The 17,972-nt window shown below is 41.7% G+C and overlaps 1 protein-coding gene across 1 annotated transcript in view; it reads left to right on the top strand.

Moving 5' to 3' along the window:
* The window catches only part of LRP1B (LDL receptor related protein 1B), a 3,634,433-nt gene that overhangs the window by 3,015,881 nt on the left and 600,580 nt on the right, over window positions 1-17,972 (top strand). The window contains exons 56-57 of the mRNA XM_085647014.1: window positions 10,376-10,559; window positions 12,010-12,095. Of these exons, the coding sequence (XP_085503140.1) occupies window positions 10,376-10,559; window positions 12,010-12,095 (270 nt within the window). The remainder of the gene's footprint in view (window positions 1-10,375; window positions 10,560-12,009; window positions 12,096-17,972) is intronic.

Raw genomic sequence — 17,972 nt, 5'->3', positions numbered from 1 at the left:
CCATTGAATAATTGGTCCAGATGGATAATAATGAATAAATTGAGTTTGATTATTTGTCTGAATCAAAATTCCTTGAAGGCACTGTTACCTGATAGAAATCTTTTCGTACCCAAGCCTCCAAGGATGTATTGGGTTGCCCACTTTACTCGATTATAAATATGAGGCAGCGCCAAAATTAAAACCAGGGAAAACCTGATCTTAACATGGCAAAACCTTGAGAAATGTTTTATTTATCCTTGTTTTTGCTGTTTCTATGTGTACTGCATTGTGCAGCACACATATAAACAACAAATTGCCTTGAATGATTATTTATGTGTATGTATTTATGTGCAGGAAGGAATCCCTTACTGCATATGAACAATCATTAAAAAAAACTGCTGATTTGCAACTTCCATGTGTGCTGTACAATGCAACACACTTAGAAGTTACAAATCGCCATTCTCGATTGTTTATCTTCTCAGCCACTTTATTGTAAATATGCCTCTTTGTCTTTTGAAAGGACACAGAAAACCTTTGACATTTCAAGAAATCATTCTGAATCTATTCAGTGAAAAAATTGATGAACAAGTTAGTTAATAGCAACCTCATCAAACATGGAAGTATCAAAAAAATATAAATGCATACCAACCAATTTGCCAAACCGAAACATGAAGGCATAAGTAATAAAAGGAGAGGGGGAGACAGAGAGGACAAAGGACAAAAGGAGTTGGAAAGAAATGCGAAAAAAATCCATAGAAGATAGAAAAATGAGGCATGGCTAGTAAGCTACAAAGAAACATGATATTTGACAGAAAAGCAAAAAAAAAACTGAATAGATAGAGAAAAAAGGAACATGAAATGAGTCAGAAGAAGAAGACCCATAAGATGATAAACCAGAACAGTATGGCACAAAGTCAAAGAGACCAGACCCATAGAGGGAAAACTGAAGAAAGATAAAGAAGTAAAGACGGAGCACAGAGAAACACCATGATGGATGAACCGACTGGAGCTCCCGGTCTTGGAAGGACATGGAAAAAGTTAAAGAAGCAAGTGACTGGAGATATGAAAGAAAAGTAAGAGGGACAGAGGCAGGAGACATCAATAAATGCAGAAATCATTAAAAAACGATCCTACCTGGCTAGATGGGAATTTAGGATGAACATTCAAATGGAAGAAGACTTGTCAATAGCGGGACAGTGGACAAATAAACAACGCCAGTAGTTACAGACATGAAACCTAGTGAAAATGGGAAAAAAGACAATGGTGAAAGACAGAGGCGATAGTACAAAACCAAGATTCCATTAAAGAATGAGAGTGGGAAACAAAGGAAACATCTTATAAGTGAAACGCTGGTGTCTATGGCTTCTCTTCCGTGAAGGTGGATACATTCCTTATACTGAGCTGGATAATTAAAAGAGATGGTCCTGTCTTTGTTGGTGACCTTGAAGATACAAGGGTGAAGTAGACCATATATAGCACCCATGTCACACAGAGAGGGAAGCAGTTCCAGGAATTCTTTGTGATGAGCAGCTGTGACCAGGGAGACATCGTGCAAGAGGAAAATCTTATAAACAAGATAGATCATCTCTTTCCGTTGCTTAGAGGCGGGGAAGATTTGCTTTAAATCTGTGTATTGCAGAAAAATTATAATAATTCTTCTAGGTTTGGAAGTGGGATTTGGGCTGGATATTTTTGGTCCAAGATGGTGGACTCTTTAGATATTGAGAGATGAATTGCTAATAAAACCCACAATCATAGGTAAGTTTATGTGTAGAAAGGAAGTCATGTCACCTTCTTCTGCACTATCCGAAATACCATGAGCATGAAACCTATTACATCGGTTTTGATTTTCCAAATCTTCATGTGTCTTTTAAAAGTAGCAATTTCCTTGGCCATGATGTTCACTTTTATAGTGGTATCTCAAGATTCTGCAATGTGAAGCTCAATGTCCAAAACCCTAGATTCAAGAAAAGACAATTTGTCTTCAAGACGTTGGAGAGTAGAAGTGGTTTCCAACATGAAGGGTTTCAAGATTTTGAATTCTTTCATTAGGTCCTCCATGGTAACTGGGAGGGGAGATTTCTGAGGAGAGGAGTGATCCTTTTTAAGTCTCTTAGTTCCAGCACAGTGTTCTCCTTGAGAGTGGCAGAGGATGTGTTGTTGAACGAACCATTCTTCAATGAGGTATTGCCTCCCTCTGCTATAGAAGAGGGGAGATAGGCCATGTGGTGAAAGGCAAAAACAGTCTTAAAGTGTAGGGGGAAAAGACCTTCAAAAGTCTGAAATAATCTGACAAAACCTGCAAAAGTCAAGCTGACTGGGAAAGAGGAAATGCCACAATGCAGTTCGATATATGCTGTCCCAACAGATATGATAGTGGTGTAGGAGGCGATGCAGAGCATAAAGCCATAAGCAACAGACCAGGGAAATCAGGGATTGACACTGACCAAACTGACTGTCCAAAATTGCAGAGAAAAATCCCATGATGGTGGAAAAGATGCCATCAGAAATGAGATGCAGAACAAAGATCCAGCCGAGAAACAGTAAACTGGCTAAAGGAGAGAAGAGAAAGTCCTCAAAAAGGGAGAAACATACGAAATCCCCACAGAGCAATCAGTCCTTTAGGCCAATAGAACCGAGGCAGGCACCTGAAGAATGACCTCACAGGGAGGGAGTGACCAGCAGGTGAAATGGTGGGAGAAACACTGCTGTATATGGAAGTCGAATATCTCCAGCGGTACGAGGTACAGGGCTGTGGCCAACGACAGGTCCACGAGGCCCCACTGGTGACGACAGCTGAACAGGATTTGCTGCTGCAGAAAAGAGAAACTGCAATCCGACCTGAGATACAACTCAGGCAGATAGGTGAGCAGATTGGTCCAGGTCTCCTCCTGGTTCTCTGGGCAGTTTTTGGCCAACAATTTTCTAAGTCTTCAGTTTTGGGAACTGTTCAGTATCGACTGCTACCGGACTCGCGTGGTGGGGCGGCGGCAGCAGGGAGGTGGGGGGAAACCACTTACATATGACGGCCGGCCAGCCGCTGCCTCTCCTCCGCCTCTTCCTGCTCCAGTCCAGAAACAGGATATAGGAAGCAGCAGGAAGCACCCGGCTCCCACCTCCCGATAGCCAAACACAGTGCTGCAGTGCAGCATTGTGATTGGTTTGATTGCCGTGGATCGGCGCTCAGCCAGGGAATGGGGGACTGGGCATGTTCTCCATGCAGGCTGTAATGCAGCCTGCATGGAGAATATGGGAAGTGCGCATGACTGTTTTGGGCAGCCTGAGAGGGCTCACCAAACAGCCATGTGCACTTAGGAGTGGGTAAACCACTCCTAGTCTGCTCCTCTGTCCTCGGAACACCTTCGTCCCAACCAGAAAGCCGCCACAGCAGAAGGAAACATAAAATGATAATTACACAAGTTATTATCATTTTATGTTTCCTGCTGCAGAGCAGTGGGGCGACACTCCTCCGCCTTAGCGTAGGAGCTGTCACTAGATATGCACACCTTTAACACTACAAACAAGGTTCCATGACTGGTGAGACACTTAGCAATGGGGCCCATAACCTTAGTGACACCAAGTACAGGTCAGGACTCACTCCAGTAGAAGCCACCTGCCGAGTCCAGGGCAAATCCAGTTGGAACTTGTCGCTGGGCATGTCAGGAAAGTGAAATCCTCCCAGCTGTGGAGTCCCTGAAGCTTAAAAGGACATTAGCCAACTGACCTTGGGAGTTCACTTCTTGGTCCTGGGTACAAGTGGGAGCAGATCTAGCTCTTTGTGGTCTCTTTAGAAGTCACAACAGCAGGTGCAGTCCTTCTGTCACCTACAGGCCCAATAGTGCCTGAAGAGAGTACTGGTAGTGCCACATTTATGACCAGAGCCAGCCTGTGGGTGGAGTAAACTCTTGACCACTCAATAACCAATGGGGTAAAAGTTCAGGGGTGACCATACCACATTTTGCAGTACTTTCTGTGTGTTTTACAGTACCAATGCTCTTCTCAACCTAAAATCAAGACAGTAGAACTTTTCTTTCCCTGTGCAGAGCTCCGTTTGCCCAGCCCAAGGTGTAGCTATGATAATGGGCAAACCCTTCCCTGTGGTCACTAAGAGCTGGTTCTGGGGGCAGCTTTTATTCCACTGGTATTGATGCTCGGCAGGCTACCAGGACAATAAGGAGCCATATCCAGGTGTGAGTTACATCTGCCTGTGAGATCTGTCTGTGATAGAATAGGCATCCTTTGAAGTTAATTACGTTTCTGGGCACAGCCCGGATGGCCATACTGTCAAGGAAAAGAACAACCATCTCCCTTTGTTTCAGCTCTGGGAGCCACCTCACACCTAATGAAGGAGCCATTTAGTTCCTGGTTGACAGGGAACACTGGCAGAAAGGCACATTTGGCTCAGGTAAGAAAATGACAACTTTCTAAAAGTGACAGTAGTACCCAGACGTGTATCTGGGGATACCCGATGCACTACAAAAAACACTATCCAGTGTGAATGTGACATCAATTAACAATGAGTTGACATACAGTTGAAGTGAAACAATTTAAACAATAAAAAACCAATGAGTATACACTGAATCACAAGGAGTCCAGTAAACGTCAAGTGTCATTTTCAAAAGAGTAATTTAAAAGCAAACTTGACCATTATGTTGTTATTTAAATTACTATTAAAATCAGTTATAATCAGTTTTCAAACTGCTTCCAAACTGAAGTTACGCATTATTAGGTGATAAATTGTAGCCAAGTCCTTTCTGGGGGAGAGTCAGCCTTGCCACACTGAAAAGCAACTTTGAAGGCTTTTCACTGCAAGGACATGTAGAACAGAATATACATGTCCTACATTTTAAATGCCATGCAACCTGCCCCAGGAAAATTTAGGACCTATCTTAGGGTTGGCCTATAAGTATTAGGAAGGTTATGCCAGACAAAAGGTTTATTTTGCCAGGTTGAATTGTCAGTTTTGAAACTACATATTCAGGCTTCAGCGGCAGGGCTGGAGGCATGGTTTGTATGGTCATTTTAGTGGTGCCATAATACATGATGCAATCTATTAGTGACATTTAATTTTGAGGTCCAGGGTACAATTTTGGAGCAGTTACTAGGGTAAATATGGAGTGTAGCCAATTTTGACATGTTCTAGCAGTCAGATCACATGCATTGGGACGTGGGTAGCGAGGACCCAGTGGCCAAAGGTTTCAAAAACAGCAGCATCAGACTAGAAGAAAATGTGTGAGACCATACAAAAAGAGGCATTTTCCTAGAACCCATGTTTTTTAAACATTTGGTTTGCAGAAAATGTCTTGTTTGTCCGGTGCAATGCAAATGTTCATGCCCTTCTTGATGTCTCCATTGTGGTACTACATATTTTCTGAACATGACTCATCTTCAGACTTTTAGGACTTGGAGCATTGTCACTATTGTTACTTATATTGTACTCTTCAATCATAAATGTTTAACGCAGAATGAATTCAAGTAATTTAGGATTCATTTTGAGAGATGTACTTTTTCATATAACTTTATCTTTTAACAAAGTTTTATATAATCACTATCCACCACACACTCTGAATTAAAAATGAAACAGTTCCTTTCACCTTTTGGTCTTCCTTTGTGGTACTCATTAACAGAAAATTCAATAATTTAAGGGGAATGGTTTCTCTCAGAACAGGTTTGTACTGTAAAAGGAAGAGGAACTAATTGTAACTTGAAATAAAATATATGTGGCTTGCGTCCAAATTACATATTTTAGTTTGTTTGTAGGCCTTTCTCTTGAAAGACTTACCAACTCGATCAAGGATTAAAAAAAGATAAAAACAGACAGGTACAACTATCTTTGTTGGCTTTTCATATTTTAGCCTGAAACTACCGTTCTGCCTGCCCTTGGTTAAGTTATGTGTCGAATGTATCATAGTTACAGAAAATATAACTACTTATGGGTAAGTATATTAAAAGTGCTCTAGAATCACATTAGTACCACATCAGTTATCCCGACTACATCTGATTCATCACTTCATCAATACTAGAATCATTTGAGAATGCCAATTAACTTCATTTATTGAGAAAAAAACAGAGCTCACAATGCATATTTTAGCACAACTTAGCTGAAGTCAAGTGCAAAGATATGTATTTTGCTCTGAGATCCTCTTGAATGCCCGGATGCTAACAGCTTTTCAGGGAAACTGATGCAGAATGTGCTGCATGAAAGGTGGCCAACCAGACAACAGCTTTTTATCTATGGTTATCCATGCTTGGCAGAGTTCTAATAGTCAGGCACATCTCTCCCATGTCTCTTTCACTTTGCTTGGAGCCTGAGAGATATTATCAGCAACCGCGCTTTAGGGTTGTGTTATTTGCAGACTTCAACCAAGCTTCATCTGCTAATCACCTATATTCTCTTGACTCTCACAGTATGGTTTCATGTGATATTCTTGTGTCACTGCTATTAGTTAGAAAAACAAAAATGTGATGGATGGATTTATTGGATTCATCTCAGCAACTGTTAAGAACTGGAGGCTGCATTCCAGTTCATATTATTTTTTACACTAGGCTGCTCTAGCCTGAGACCTGCTATAAACTGGTACTTGGGTGCATCTCACCTCACAAGTTGCCAGCACAGACAGAGGCAAATGATGTTACTAGTCAGGCTATTTATGAAGCTATGTCTATATTGTGGGGGAAAATCCCCAGAGTGCAGATACACATGCAAGCTTGGCATGTATCAGAGATATCTCTCTGGGTGCATCGCACAGCCTCCACACTCCTACACTTCAGTGTTATTCGGTGATTGGTATCACTGTGTGAGTGACTTGAGCTAGGGGCAATCAACTGTTAAACCATCTTATCTTTGCTTCTTTTGTCAGGCTCCCTGTCACCAAGTATACACCATCCTTCAAAATCTTGCACATCTCCTTTGTAACTAATTTTATGCAGGCTTTGTGCAAGACAGTGTTTAGCTTTCAGCAACTCTGGCTGGTCACATGCAGGTGCAGCATTCAGCAGTTCCACAGCAGCAGTGAACTAGTCCAGCCAATATTCAATGCTGGAGTTCTCATGGTCATAAGCTAGTGTTAGGACGATTGGAATGGTACACTTTCCCTTGAAACTATTGTTTCTCTTAAATTGATACAACAGCTCTTTCTGTGGACAGTGTTAGCACTGAGATGAGTTGATTTTTTATATGCTTTATTAACCCAGTTTTATGTTTGCATATATGTGGAGCAACAAAAAAGAAAGTATGTGCTTTGGAGTGATTGGTGCATGTAGAGTGAGTACCAAATATGGACGAAAACCAGCAGTACAGAGACAGGTGAAGAGAAATGGGAGAAAGAATGAGATTGGGACAGAGTGGCTATTTGCTACATGTACTTGTGGTGCACATTCACTTAACTGGTAGCAAGGTCGTGGCTGGTGGTATGATTCTGGAGACGTGCTGCAATATTATAAATTGGGAGTTTTTATACCAGTTTTTAATACTGTTTGTTGATTCTATCATGGACCAATGCCATCAGGCTCGTTATTTCTGAGGTGGAAGAATGCACATAGACTTTAGAAGTCTATTTGATTTTTAGCATCTCAGCTGTAAAGAAATACTTTTCTTTGAGAGAAGTATAGTAATGGGCAATCACAATTTAATAGGGACATAGCTATGAACATAAGACCCAAAATATTTTTATAGTTGTTGAAAATAATTCCCCAGAGATTAAAGTTTCATATTTGACTTAGAAGGTTTTTGCTAATTCTAGGTTGGGGAGCCTAGCCTGCTGAAAATGTTTTGGAACATTTATTTTTCCACTGACATACAGTCCGTAAAGCCAGACTCCATCTTGAGCAGGCTGAGGCTCCATTATCTTTATTTTTGCAGAATCATTGACATATTTGCTTTTGATGCAGATTTCATCTGTCCTTATCTTTCTAGAAACCTTTGAAAGTATCAAGTCACTCAGACAATGATGCTGATATGTCTGGGACATGCCTTGTTATCTCTATTTCAAGGTCAGATAATAATAACAACATGAACATTGTAGTATGAAGTTACATTCTTGTACCTTATTTGTTTATAATAATGCATCTAAAACTAGCATATTGATGCACACAAGTTATGTCAGAAATTCCTATCTCAGATAAGATACAGTGGAAATGAACTTCCACTTGATCACTTGTGAGAAACGTCCCACCCCCCAGATTGTCATGCAAGACAATGCCAGGAGATATCTAGACTGCCATGATGCTGCAGCATCTTGTCCTGCACTGAAAAGCTGATACGGTGCCAAATCTGGAAGGAGTGGAGCTGATACGATGTGTGTTTTTCTTTCGAGAAACACTCTATTCCAGACTGCTGATAACAACAGCATTTTGCAGTAAACAGATGTGCAGTGCATTGATTCTCCCTAAGAAACTCTATATGCAAGTTATGCTGCCCCATTCCCTCCTAGTGTACGTTCTAGGGTGTTAGGCTGGTAGATGATGCTTTAACTATAGTAGAAATGTTTATTTTATTCTTGTTGTTTGCAGCATGCATTTGAGCTGTTTTAGTAATATTCCGAGTGATTATTTTAGATGTGCTAAGCAACAGGATAAGACAGTTGAAATAAAACATTTTAGTTAAAGTGTTGGCCATGGCGTGGGAACTCCGCTTGGTTTGTGGAGTTTGCAGAGTTTTTCACACTCCACGGTCTGTGGAGCATGCGGAGTTCTGAAAAACTCCAAACAGAGTTTTTTCCTCACTTGTGCTCACCAACGTCAAGTTGGCAAGAGCAATTGGGGAACATACACCTTCCCACAAGATTTCTCAATGCAGGAGGTCGGATTTCTCAACGCAGGCGGTCACGAATGGTCATGACCGCTAACGTTGAAAAAACGTCCGTTAGCATTGAGAAAGCTGCAGCTCGAGTAGAAAATCTACTCGAGTGGCAGAAAAGAAGTAGCGCCCTCTGGTGCTGCACATGGTGCCATTCGCAGGATAAACACCTGGAGCTGAAAATCAACATGAACTGCATGACCAAATGCACTCTGCCGCTTGCTGAACTTCGCACAGTGGCAGATTTTTCTTTTGTCATGCGGAACTCCATAAACTCTGCCTAGTCCTCTTAAAGTGTCTTGTTCTTAGTGCAGTTTGTGTGTAAGATATTGTAAAGACCAAAATTAGGCTTCCTGAACACCATTGAATCCTTCAAGGGTCTGTTAGTAACCCAAAAGCACTGACTCCACTTAAACTCTGCATTGGGTCGGGTCCTGCGGGGCTACAATAAGCAGTCTTTCACATTCAATTGATGGTGCATTGAGCTAAGGTCACTTCTGCAATCTGTGGGTGAGAATAAAAACATTGTAGAACTAAGCCAGACTCTTTGTTTACTCAGCAACATATATCCTATTTCATGGTTGCTAAGAAGCACTTATAAAGATGACAAATTCAGAAAAGCCATGGAGATAAGGTGATATGACTTAGAGGTCTCAGGGGAGACTGTTATTTGGTAGTTTTATGTGTTTTATTTGAGATTATTTTCATTACTCCTGTAAATTGGTAATCAAACAGAAAAATGTCTAATGTTATCTTTTGCTTCTTTTAATAAAATTGTTTTTTTTGTCAAGGACACCTTTGATACTTTGTATTTCTCCATGGGGTTGGAAAGATAAAGCTGCAGGACAAAATGATCAGAGTTTTTGATTCTTTGAAAAATATTATCGTGATTTCCTGACATGAAAATCAATTGTGTTTAAATGACTGGAACAATGTCAGTCTGCATTATATTCTGAATAACATGCAAGCTTTCTACATTCCTTCAAATGACCACTGGTCAATGAGAATACTGAGGGCTGAAAACACCTAGATATAAATTTAAGCCACAACTTAGGATCAAATGATTTTATTTAACTAATCATTGTTTGGAAACCAACCTACCGTGTTCACCTGACGTTTCTTCAACACAAGGTCTGGTTACTGTGAATCTTGCTGATATGTCAGGGATAACTGGACATATTTTAGAATTTGTTGGGATTAATGCAAAAAGTGATCGGTGGTTACGTATTCACACTTGTCCATTTATCCAATATATAGTAATGATTGTATCTCATTAAACAACTTTATCTAGGGCATTATATTTGAAAAGACTCACATTTTACATTTTAAAACCATGATACCAAATTCAAAATAATTATTACATTGTGCTAATATGTAAAATATTGATATTGTATCAATAAAAGAAAATCAAAATAGATATAATTTCAAGAGCTCTGTCTCAACGTAAACAAATTAGTTGTTATGTGTTTTTTTCAATTTTCACTGCCGAGGTATATTTTATTGGATCCCCCAGTCTTGAAAATCAATTGCAGCAGTTTTCTACCGAGCAGAAAGACAGGAGGAGTAATGTGCATTGAATATGCTTGTATTGTTTCCTAGTGCAAGTGCTGGAATGGATTCCAGATGAAGGATGATGGCAAAACGTGTGTGGACATTGATGAATGTTCATCTGGCTTTCCCTGTAGCCAGCAATGCATCAATACATATGGAACCTACAAGTGCTCCTGTGGCGAGGGCTATGAAATACAACCTGGTAATCCGAAAGGCTGCAAGTCTCTTTCAGGTAGCATATTGCACGCATTCCTACAAAGTTACATTATTCATGCATTGCTGACCTCACATGTCATAGATTCCACAACTAATATCACCTGCTCGTGGAAATGTTTTAAAGTTATTTATACTCTTTTTCAAATATTATTTATTTTACTATACTCAATGGTTAATGTACTTTTGTGATGGTAAAATTACTCCCTTGTGATTTTTGCTTAGTAACACTCTTTAGCAATATTTTTAATTTAGACTTTCTCAGTCACCTGAAAATTTTTTATTTTTTTAAATGAAAACAAATTCGTGGGAGAAAGGAATTTGTCATCCTATCATTTCAAGAAAGTACAGCGTATTTGCGGGGATGAGAAAGTTATCACCAAGTAAACTACTGAATGAGGGGCTTATTTACAAGCTGATTGCACCGTCGGTGCGTCACTTTTATTGACGCTGGCGGCGCAGTGTGTTTCTGCCCTTATTTACAAGGCCATGTAAGCCAGCCTGCGTGGCTTTTCATGGCAATGTAAATATGTGCCCCTTTCAGAGATTACTGTGCGTGAAAGGGGCGTCCCATGGGTGTTGCTGTGGGTGTTTCCACGCAACATCCATGGAACCTGACTCATTTCCAGATTTACAAGGTTTTGTAAACCTTAGAATGCGTCAGATTGCTCCGCCTCCCCAGGGGAGGCAGAATGCGGAGAAATATCTTTATTTCTCCAAAGTTTTCCTTTTTCAAGGTGTGCTGCAGCACACATAGAAAGAGGAACTACAATTGTTTTTGTGCAGGAAGGTGGCCCTTTCTGCAAAAAAACAATCACCCCTACAACACAGGCACGCTTGCTCCATGGGGCAAGGGTGCCTGCGTTGGAGCATGGCAGCCCATTGTGCGCCAGCACAGGGGAAAAGGACAGGAGTGTGCTGTATCAGATACAGAACATTCCTGCCCTTTCATTTGAAGTATGGCAACGCAGCAGGAAGGCTTGCTGCGCTGCCATGTGTCAAAATATTGTAAATGAGGCCACTGGCGTAACGAAAATTGAGGGGGCCTCCCTGCACGGTATGAAGAGGGGCCCCCTCCAGGCTCAATCACGAGCTCTCTGGCCAGAGTGCAGTGCCGAGGGGGCCCCCTGGAGCTTGGGTCCCCCCCCCCACGCACCGCAGGGGCTGTGGGGGCCTGTGTTACGCCTCTGAATGAGGCCATCAATGTTCTGTATTGAATACTTGATTTAATAATACTTGTGTGTCTACATTTCTTCTTTAAAAAAAAAAGTGCATCCTACTGGTTGCAAAGTTACTTTCTGAACCGCAATCATATTGATTCAACTTTGTTTAGAAACACTGAATTTCCTTTTCACTAGCCATGTATATTTCATTTTCTATTGAAGACACATTCATATTTTTTGTATTTCTGTTACTATGAAATGCACCCATTTCCTCAATACTCACAATTATATTCCTTCAAATTGTAGGTGAAAAGGCCTTTTTAATTCTTGCTGATCATCATGAAATTAGAAAGCTTAACACCGATGGATCGAACTACACACTTCTTAAACAGGTAAAAGGTCACTTTCGATGCACTCGCTGTTTGTTGTTCCCTTGGTCATAAATCTTAATTGAGCGCAATTCATTGCTCAAAATGATAAACTTGCATAGCAATTCGAGACTGCTTGTTCTGTCTCACTTTGCCAGTATATTGATGTATGGCTTTGTGGGAGCTTAATATGCAGGCCTTGAGGTTACCTGGGCTCATGCATTTGTTGTATTAAAACCCATTGTTGCCAGTCTTTCTGCTGTTTATTGCTAACATTTCCCTTGGATACGGTTAGTTTAACTCCTTATGGGAATTTCATTTTGGAGCACAAATTCTGCTCTAATGTCGAATGAAATAGTAAGTGACGTCCAAAACTCTAGTGTATTTCCATTCTAAAAAGGTCCACGTGCAGTTCAGACTAAATGTGGCAACATGTACGAATAGCTTACACATATCTGCTGCTTTGTTCATAAGAGATTGAGAAAGGAGACTTGGGAAAGTATTTTATTATGTGTATGACAAGGTAATGATGATTTCTTGAAAGACCTGGCACTCTTGTTTTGTCCATCATCAGCAAGCATGCAGAGCGCGGTTTGTGATGGTGTTTATGGTTATAAAGGTAATTTTACAATTGAAAGTAGCTGCTGGATTTACATCTGCTAGGTAGTGACTTGGGGGTAGTAGGAATTATACATTCTTTTACTCCTGTGCAATATTACATTATATTAGTGTAATACTATGCCAAATTAAATGTCATCAATGGGGTGAGAAGCAGAAGTGGTCGAGTTTGTGAATGCCAAAAAAACACGTCAGTGTTTAGCATTCAGAAACTCGTATTACCTGTCTAGAAATCGTCATAGAATAACACTATTTAGGGGATGAAGTATATCCCTTTCCAAAGTCGTAAACACCCCCAAATTTCGTGGGCAGGAGTAAAAGGGGGTTCCCTATGGAGAAAGGAGTTTTACCTGTTGGGACGAAAAGTAAATTATACAATGTTCTATTGCACAGAAGCCCAGTCTTTCCCCAAATGCAGATATATAATGTGCATAAATAAACACACACACAAAGAGTCATATAATAAATATACTGAAAAGCTGTGAGTTGATTAGATGAAATATCTGCCACTGGATAAGCATTTTTAATGGGGCTTAAAGATGGGACAGTTTTCTCACTTCTGATTTTGAGGTGTTAAATTTGTTAATGCTCACATCAGTGCATTACACTAGTTGATAACACTGTGGTAAATTCAATGTATTGTCCTGGAGAAGGCATTGCAACAAATTCAATGGGTGTGTATATTTGGGTGTCAATGGTAGAAGCTCACCAGCCATAGCAACATCCACTCTCATTGAGATCAAGACAAATATGAGTGGTTTCCCTTGCAAGTGTGCTCCTGAACACAGAGTAAATATTGCTTGAGCTAGAACACGTTATGTTATGTTACTGTTTGTTTTGTAGAGCGCTCAGCTGCTCCAAAGAGCGTCCCGGCGCTTAAGATCATCACACCAAATACCAGCAGCAAACAAACAGCCATAACAGAAAACATAACCAGAATTAACCATAACAGCATTACAAAGCAAACAGATAGGTTTTAAGTCCTTTCCTAAAAACCGAGAGATTGGTGCACACCCGCAACGTCAAGGGCAATGTGTTCCAGAGGCGGGGTGCAAGGTAACTAAAGGAGCGACCTCCACAGCGAGCACGCTTCACTGTTGGAACGATAGCCTTGGCCTGGGCAGCAGATCTCAGAGGTCTAGATGGAAGATAGAAATTGACCCTTCTCTGCAGATATTCAGCGCCGAAATTGTGAAGCGCCCTAAAAGCTGTAGTTAGGGTCTTGAAGAAGATACGCTTACGAATCGGCAACCAATGCAGAGAGACAAGGAGATTGCTGGCCCTAGATCTTCTAGTTAAACCAAAGATTGCCCTGGCTGCAGAATTTTGAACTATCTGCAGACGAGTCAGCAGATACTCAGGAAGACCTAAGTAAAGGATGTTGGCGTAGTCTAGGCGCGAGCCAATTAATGCTTGCACCGTAATTTTCTTATGCTCCAAAGATAGATAGGGCAGAAACTTGCGCAACATCCTTAGGATGGCAAAGCACTTCCCAGTCAAGCCAGCAACCTGGGTTTTAAAGGAAAGAGTGTTATCGACCATCATACCCAGGTTCTTCGCTGTGACCGAATCGCTGGCAGGGGGAGACATGGCCGATGGCACGTGGGAATCATACTGCAAAAGCGAGCATAGCAAAATCAGATTGAAGGAAAAGGACACAAGAGTGATGTATAGCCCATGTTGGAAAACTACTGGCAAAGTGATACAATACATTGCATCATGTTCTAAATGAGTTAGTAGTCCTCTTAACACAAAACACTTAAAGAAAACAATGGACCAGATGAAGTCCTAGTAGTTGACTGTGAACTCTTCAGTGAACAGGGAGCTAGTGGAAAATACAGCCTGAGGTACAATACTACTCTCTGTGGTCTCCTGAAATACTGGCAAAGGAAAGTCAATGCTTGATCTCACTCTGGTACTTGTAGTCCCACTTTTTGCATGAGCACCAACATAGTGGGGCAAGAGTGCCCACCAGATTGTATCACTGTACTCCCTGACCGTGCTGCCACTGAAACGTACAAAAGGCTCATTGACGCAAGCCCCCTGCAGCTCGCCCCCCGTGCACAGCAGGGCCTGTGCTACACCACTGGCTGCACCACTTTTAAATAAGTATTAGCTTGAATTAAAACAATCCAAAGAAACATTTCCCCCGTGTCCTTTGTTGTTAATTTAAATTAGAAAGAACAGATGGGATAATCCATAGAAGTCAGCTACGTACTACATAACCCAAAGGCTCATGTAAGAGATATTGAATTCAGGCGAATTGCCCACCTTATGCAGATAAGAAGGCAGTGACAGTGCGCATATGCTCTATTTGCTATCAGCACAATTTTACCCTGCCAGACTATTTGACAAGAGACTATTTGAACTCCTTTGTCGAAGGATTATTGAGACCCCTCGTTAGAAAAACATATCACAGCTAAACGAGTTAGCCATTTCACATTTCATGTCCTTTGTTTTAAGCAAAGTTTTCTTTCAATTCAATTACTTTTTTCAAGATTTGCTGTGCTGCAGTGCACTAGAGAGGAAACAGCACAGAGCCATATCTATAACATTGGCCTGCTGCTGTCATTCCCTACGGTGGTTCACTAAAAGACTACCTTACATGACTTACACTCTTGCAGAGGTCAATGTGTGATATCTTCCATAGGCTTTTTACTGGAACCATATCCTTCCAGAACACATCCCAGTGCCTCGATAAAGAAAGAAGGATCTCGCTCACTTAATATCTGCTATGCTCTTCAAGACACATGTAATGCAAGTTGTTTTATTTTGAGAAGTGAAAAAATTTCTCTTTGTTAGTGCCCGCTTCAAGCAATCATTCTTTGTTGATGCAAAGCTCGGTCTTGCTATTTTAGCAGATTAGGCTTTGCATCAAAAAATATGGCTGTTTACACTGTAATGCACCAGTAATTCTACCTTGTTGCAAATTGACACAAAGTAGTCAGTTATCAATGCGGCCGTCAGATCTGGTCCCCTGGCCTCCTGGGCCACTTCCATCATTGTACCAGTTTTTAAAAAAGATAATAGAGATAGCACACATTGCTACAGTCCCATCTCCTTGTTGGACTCTATGGCCAAAGTGGTCAGTCGCATTTTATTGGGCAGGCTATCTAATTGGGCCTAGAAGAATAACGTTCTGTCAGAAGTCCAGTAAGGCTTCGGCCCCGGTTGTCCTATGGTAGATCAATGTCTGAACCTATTCATGATTTTGAACAGGTATACAGTTGCTCGTTCCGGTACCATCTGCCTGGCAGTCATGGACCTGTACTCTGCATTTGATTGCGTGAACAGATGCAAGCTGTGATGGACCTTGCTATCCTGGGGACATACTTCTCTTCTTACAAGACCTCCCTCGAGACACGAATGCGGTGGTCAGATATTCCGATGACCTCAACGTTACTCGCTCATTTCCTATTCAAAGAGGGGTCCGACAGGTTTGTATTATGGCCACTTTCTTATTTAATGTACACATAAATATCTTGGAGAAGGTCCTAATCAAGACTAAGGTGGATTACCCCCAGGTGGGACGGCGTGGCCTTCCTGTTCTGTTGTCTGCAGACACCGCCATCTTGATGGCTAGGAGCGAGAGGGGCCTGCAAACGTTGTTAAATTCCTTTGTCAAATTCATGGAAGACCATGACCTGCTGGTCAATAATTCCAAGTCCTACGTGATGCAAGTAGGTGCTCGTTTCAGCAGGCCCTACACCTTCAAGGTTGGGTCTAACCTGGTCCCCAGGACGAGTGTTTTCACATGTATAGAGGCCCTGATTGATGTTAAGATGAACTGGGGGGCTTTAAAAATCGCAAGAAGAATTACCTTAACTGGGCAACAGCAGCTATCTTTAATGTTGCCTCTAGATTGGGCAAAAGACCCATGGAGGCCATACTACAGATTTATAGGGCCAAGTGCATCTCTAAAGTATTGTATGGTGGTGAAATCAGGGGGTATACTATCCCTGACTACCTCCAAATTGTAAAAAACAACTTCTTGAGGTGGCTTTATCCAATCCCCAGGGTACCCCCACCTTTATTGTAAATGATAGCTTGGCCTGAACTATATTACTGAATAGACAGCCTTCCATAGCAAGAGTTGAGGAAAAGGGAAGTATACAATGCTCTACCCGGTGAAGCTCCGAGTGAAAGATGGGGGGAAAGCATGGTTTTTCAAATCACCGGAGAATGCATGGGCTTGGATGGAGGGCTGGCGCACATTGGGGTGCTCTCCAGCCAAACGGAACCAAGGAACAAGACCCAATAAAACGTCCAGATCCAAGGAAAGTGAGTCCTCGGAGAAACAGACAGGAGGAGACAATACCGTACTGTGGATGATCCAAGAGCTAACGGTGAGACTATGTTGAAAAATGGGTAAGAAGTTTGATCTCCGTCAGTGATATACCTACAACTGACTGAGGCGGCTCCCAAGAGACGATGGATAAGAGGACTCCCAAACGAGAGAATGATCTATGCGTAAAGCACCACATAAAGGCTGACTTTGGGTTATATTTGAATGAAAGAATCAGGGAGAAGGGTGCTAGCAGGGAAGAGCTTTTCCGGGGCACAGCAGAAACGTGACACCCTCCAAAATCCGTTATGGGCCACGAAGTGACCCCTGAACTCAGGCTGCTGACATGGAATGTCAACGGCTTGGGTGACAAAATTAAAAGAGGTATAGTGCCCCAATTTATAAAACAACAAGCATCTGATGTAATCCTCCTGCAGGAAACCCACCTGGTGGGCAATAAGTTGAAGGCGTTCAACCGGTGGGGGTATGATATGGAGAGCCACGCAGGATTTTCCGCTAGCTCCAGGGGCACCGGAATACTCCTTAAGAACCGTTCTCACTGATAGTTGAAAAGACATGGTCAGATAGACTGGGAAGGTATTCATCCCTCTCAGGGAAATGGGAGGGAGAGACACTCATTATACTCTCAGTATATGTACCACCAGCCCTGGTGAGCTCAACCCTCCTGGACCTGGGGAAACTAAAACTTCCGACAGGCCACCTCATCACTGGTGGGGATTTCAATATGACTTTAGATGACACACTAGATAGACACCCTGTGAGGAAATCCCAATGCAGTACAGACACAATTATCAGATTTCCTCAGGGCTCTTGGCCTATGCGATATCTGGAGAGCCCGAAACACATTGAAGCGAGAATATACATTCCACTCTAGCGTACATAATAGCCGCTTTAGGATAGACCTCTTAATCACGCCCTCAGCCCAGATTCCGAACTTCAATGAGGCTAGACATCTCCCTCGAGGTATATCTGCCCAA

The sequence above is a fragment of the Triturus cristatus genome, chromosome 3_2 (genome assembly GCF_964204655.1).
Source record: "Triturus cristatus chromosome 3_2, aTriCri1.1, whole genome shotgun sequence".
NCBI classification, from domain to species: domain Eukaryota; kingdom Metazoa; phylum Chordata; class Amphibia; order Caudata; family Salamandridae; genus Triturus; species Triturus cristatus.
This window is presented reverse-complemented; position numbering and strand designations above follow the sequence as displayed.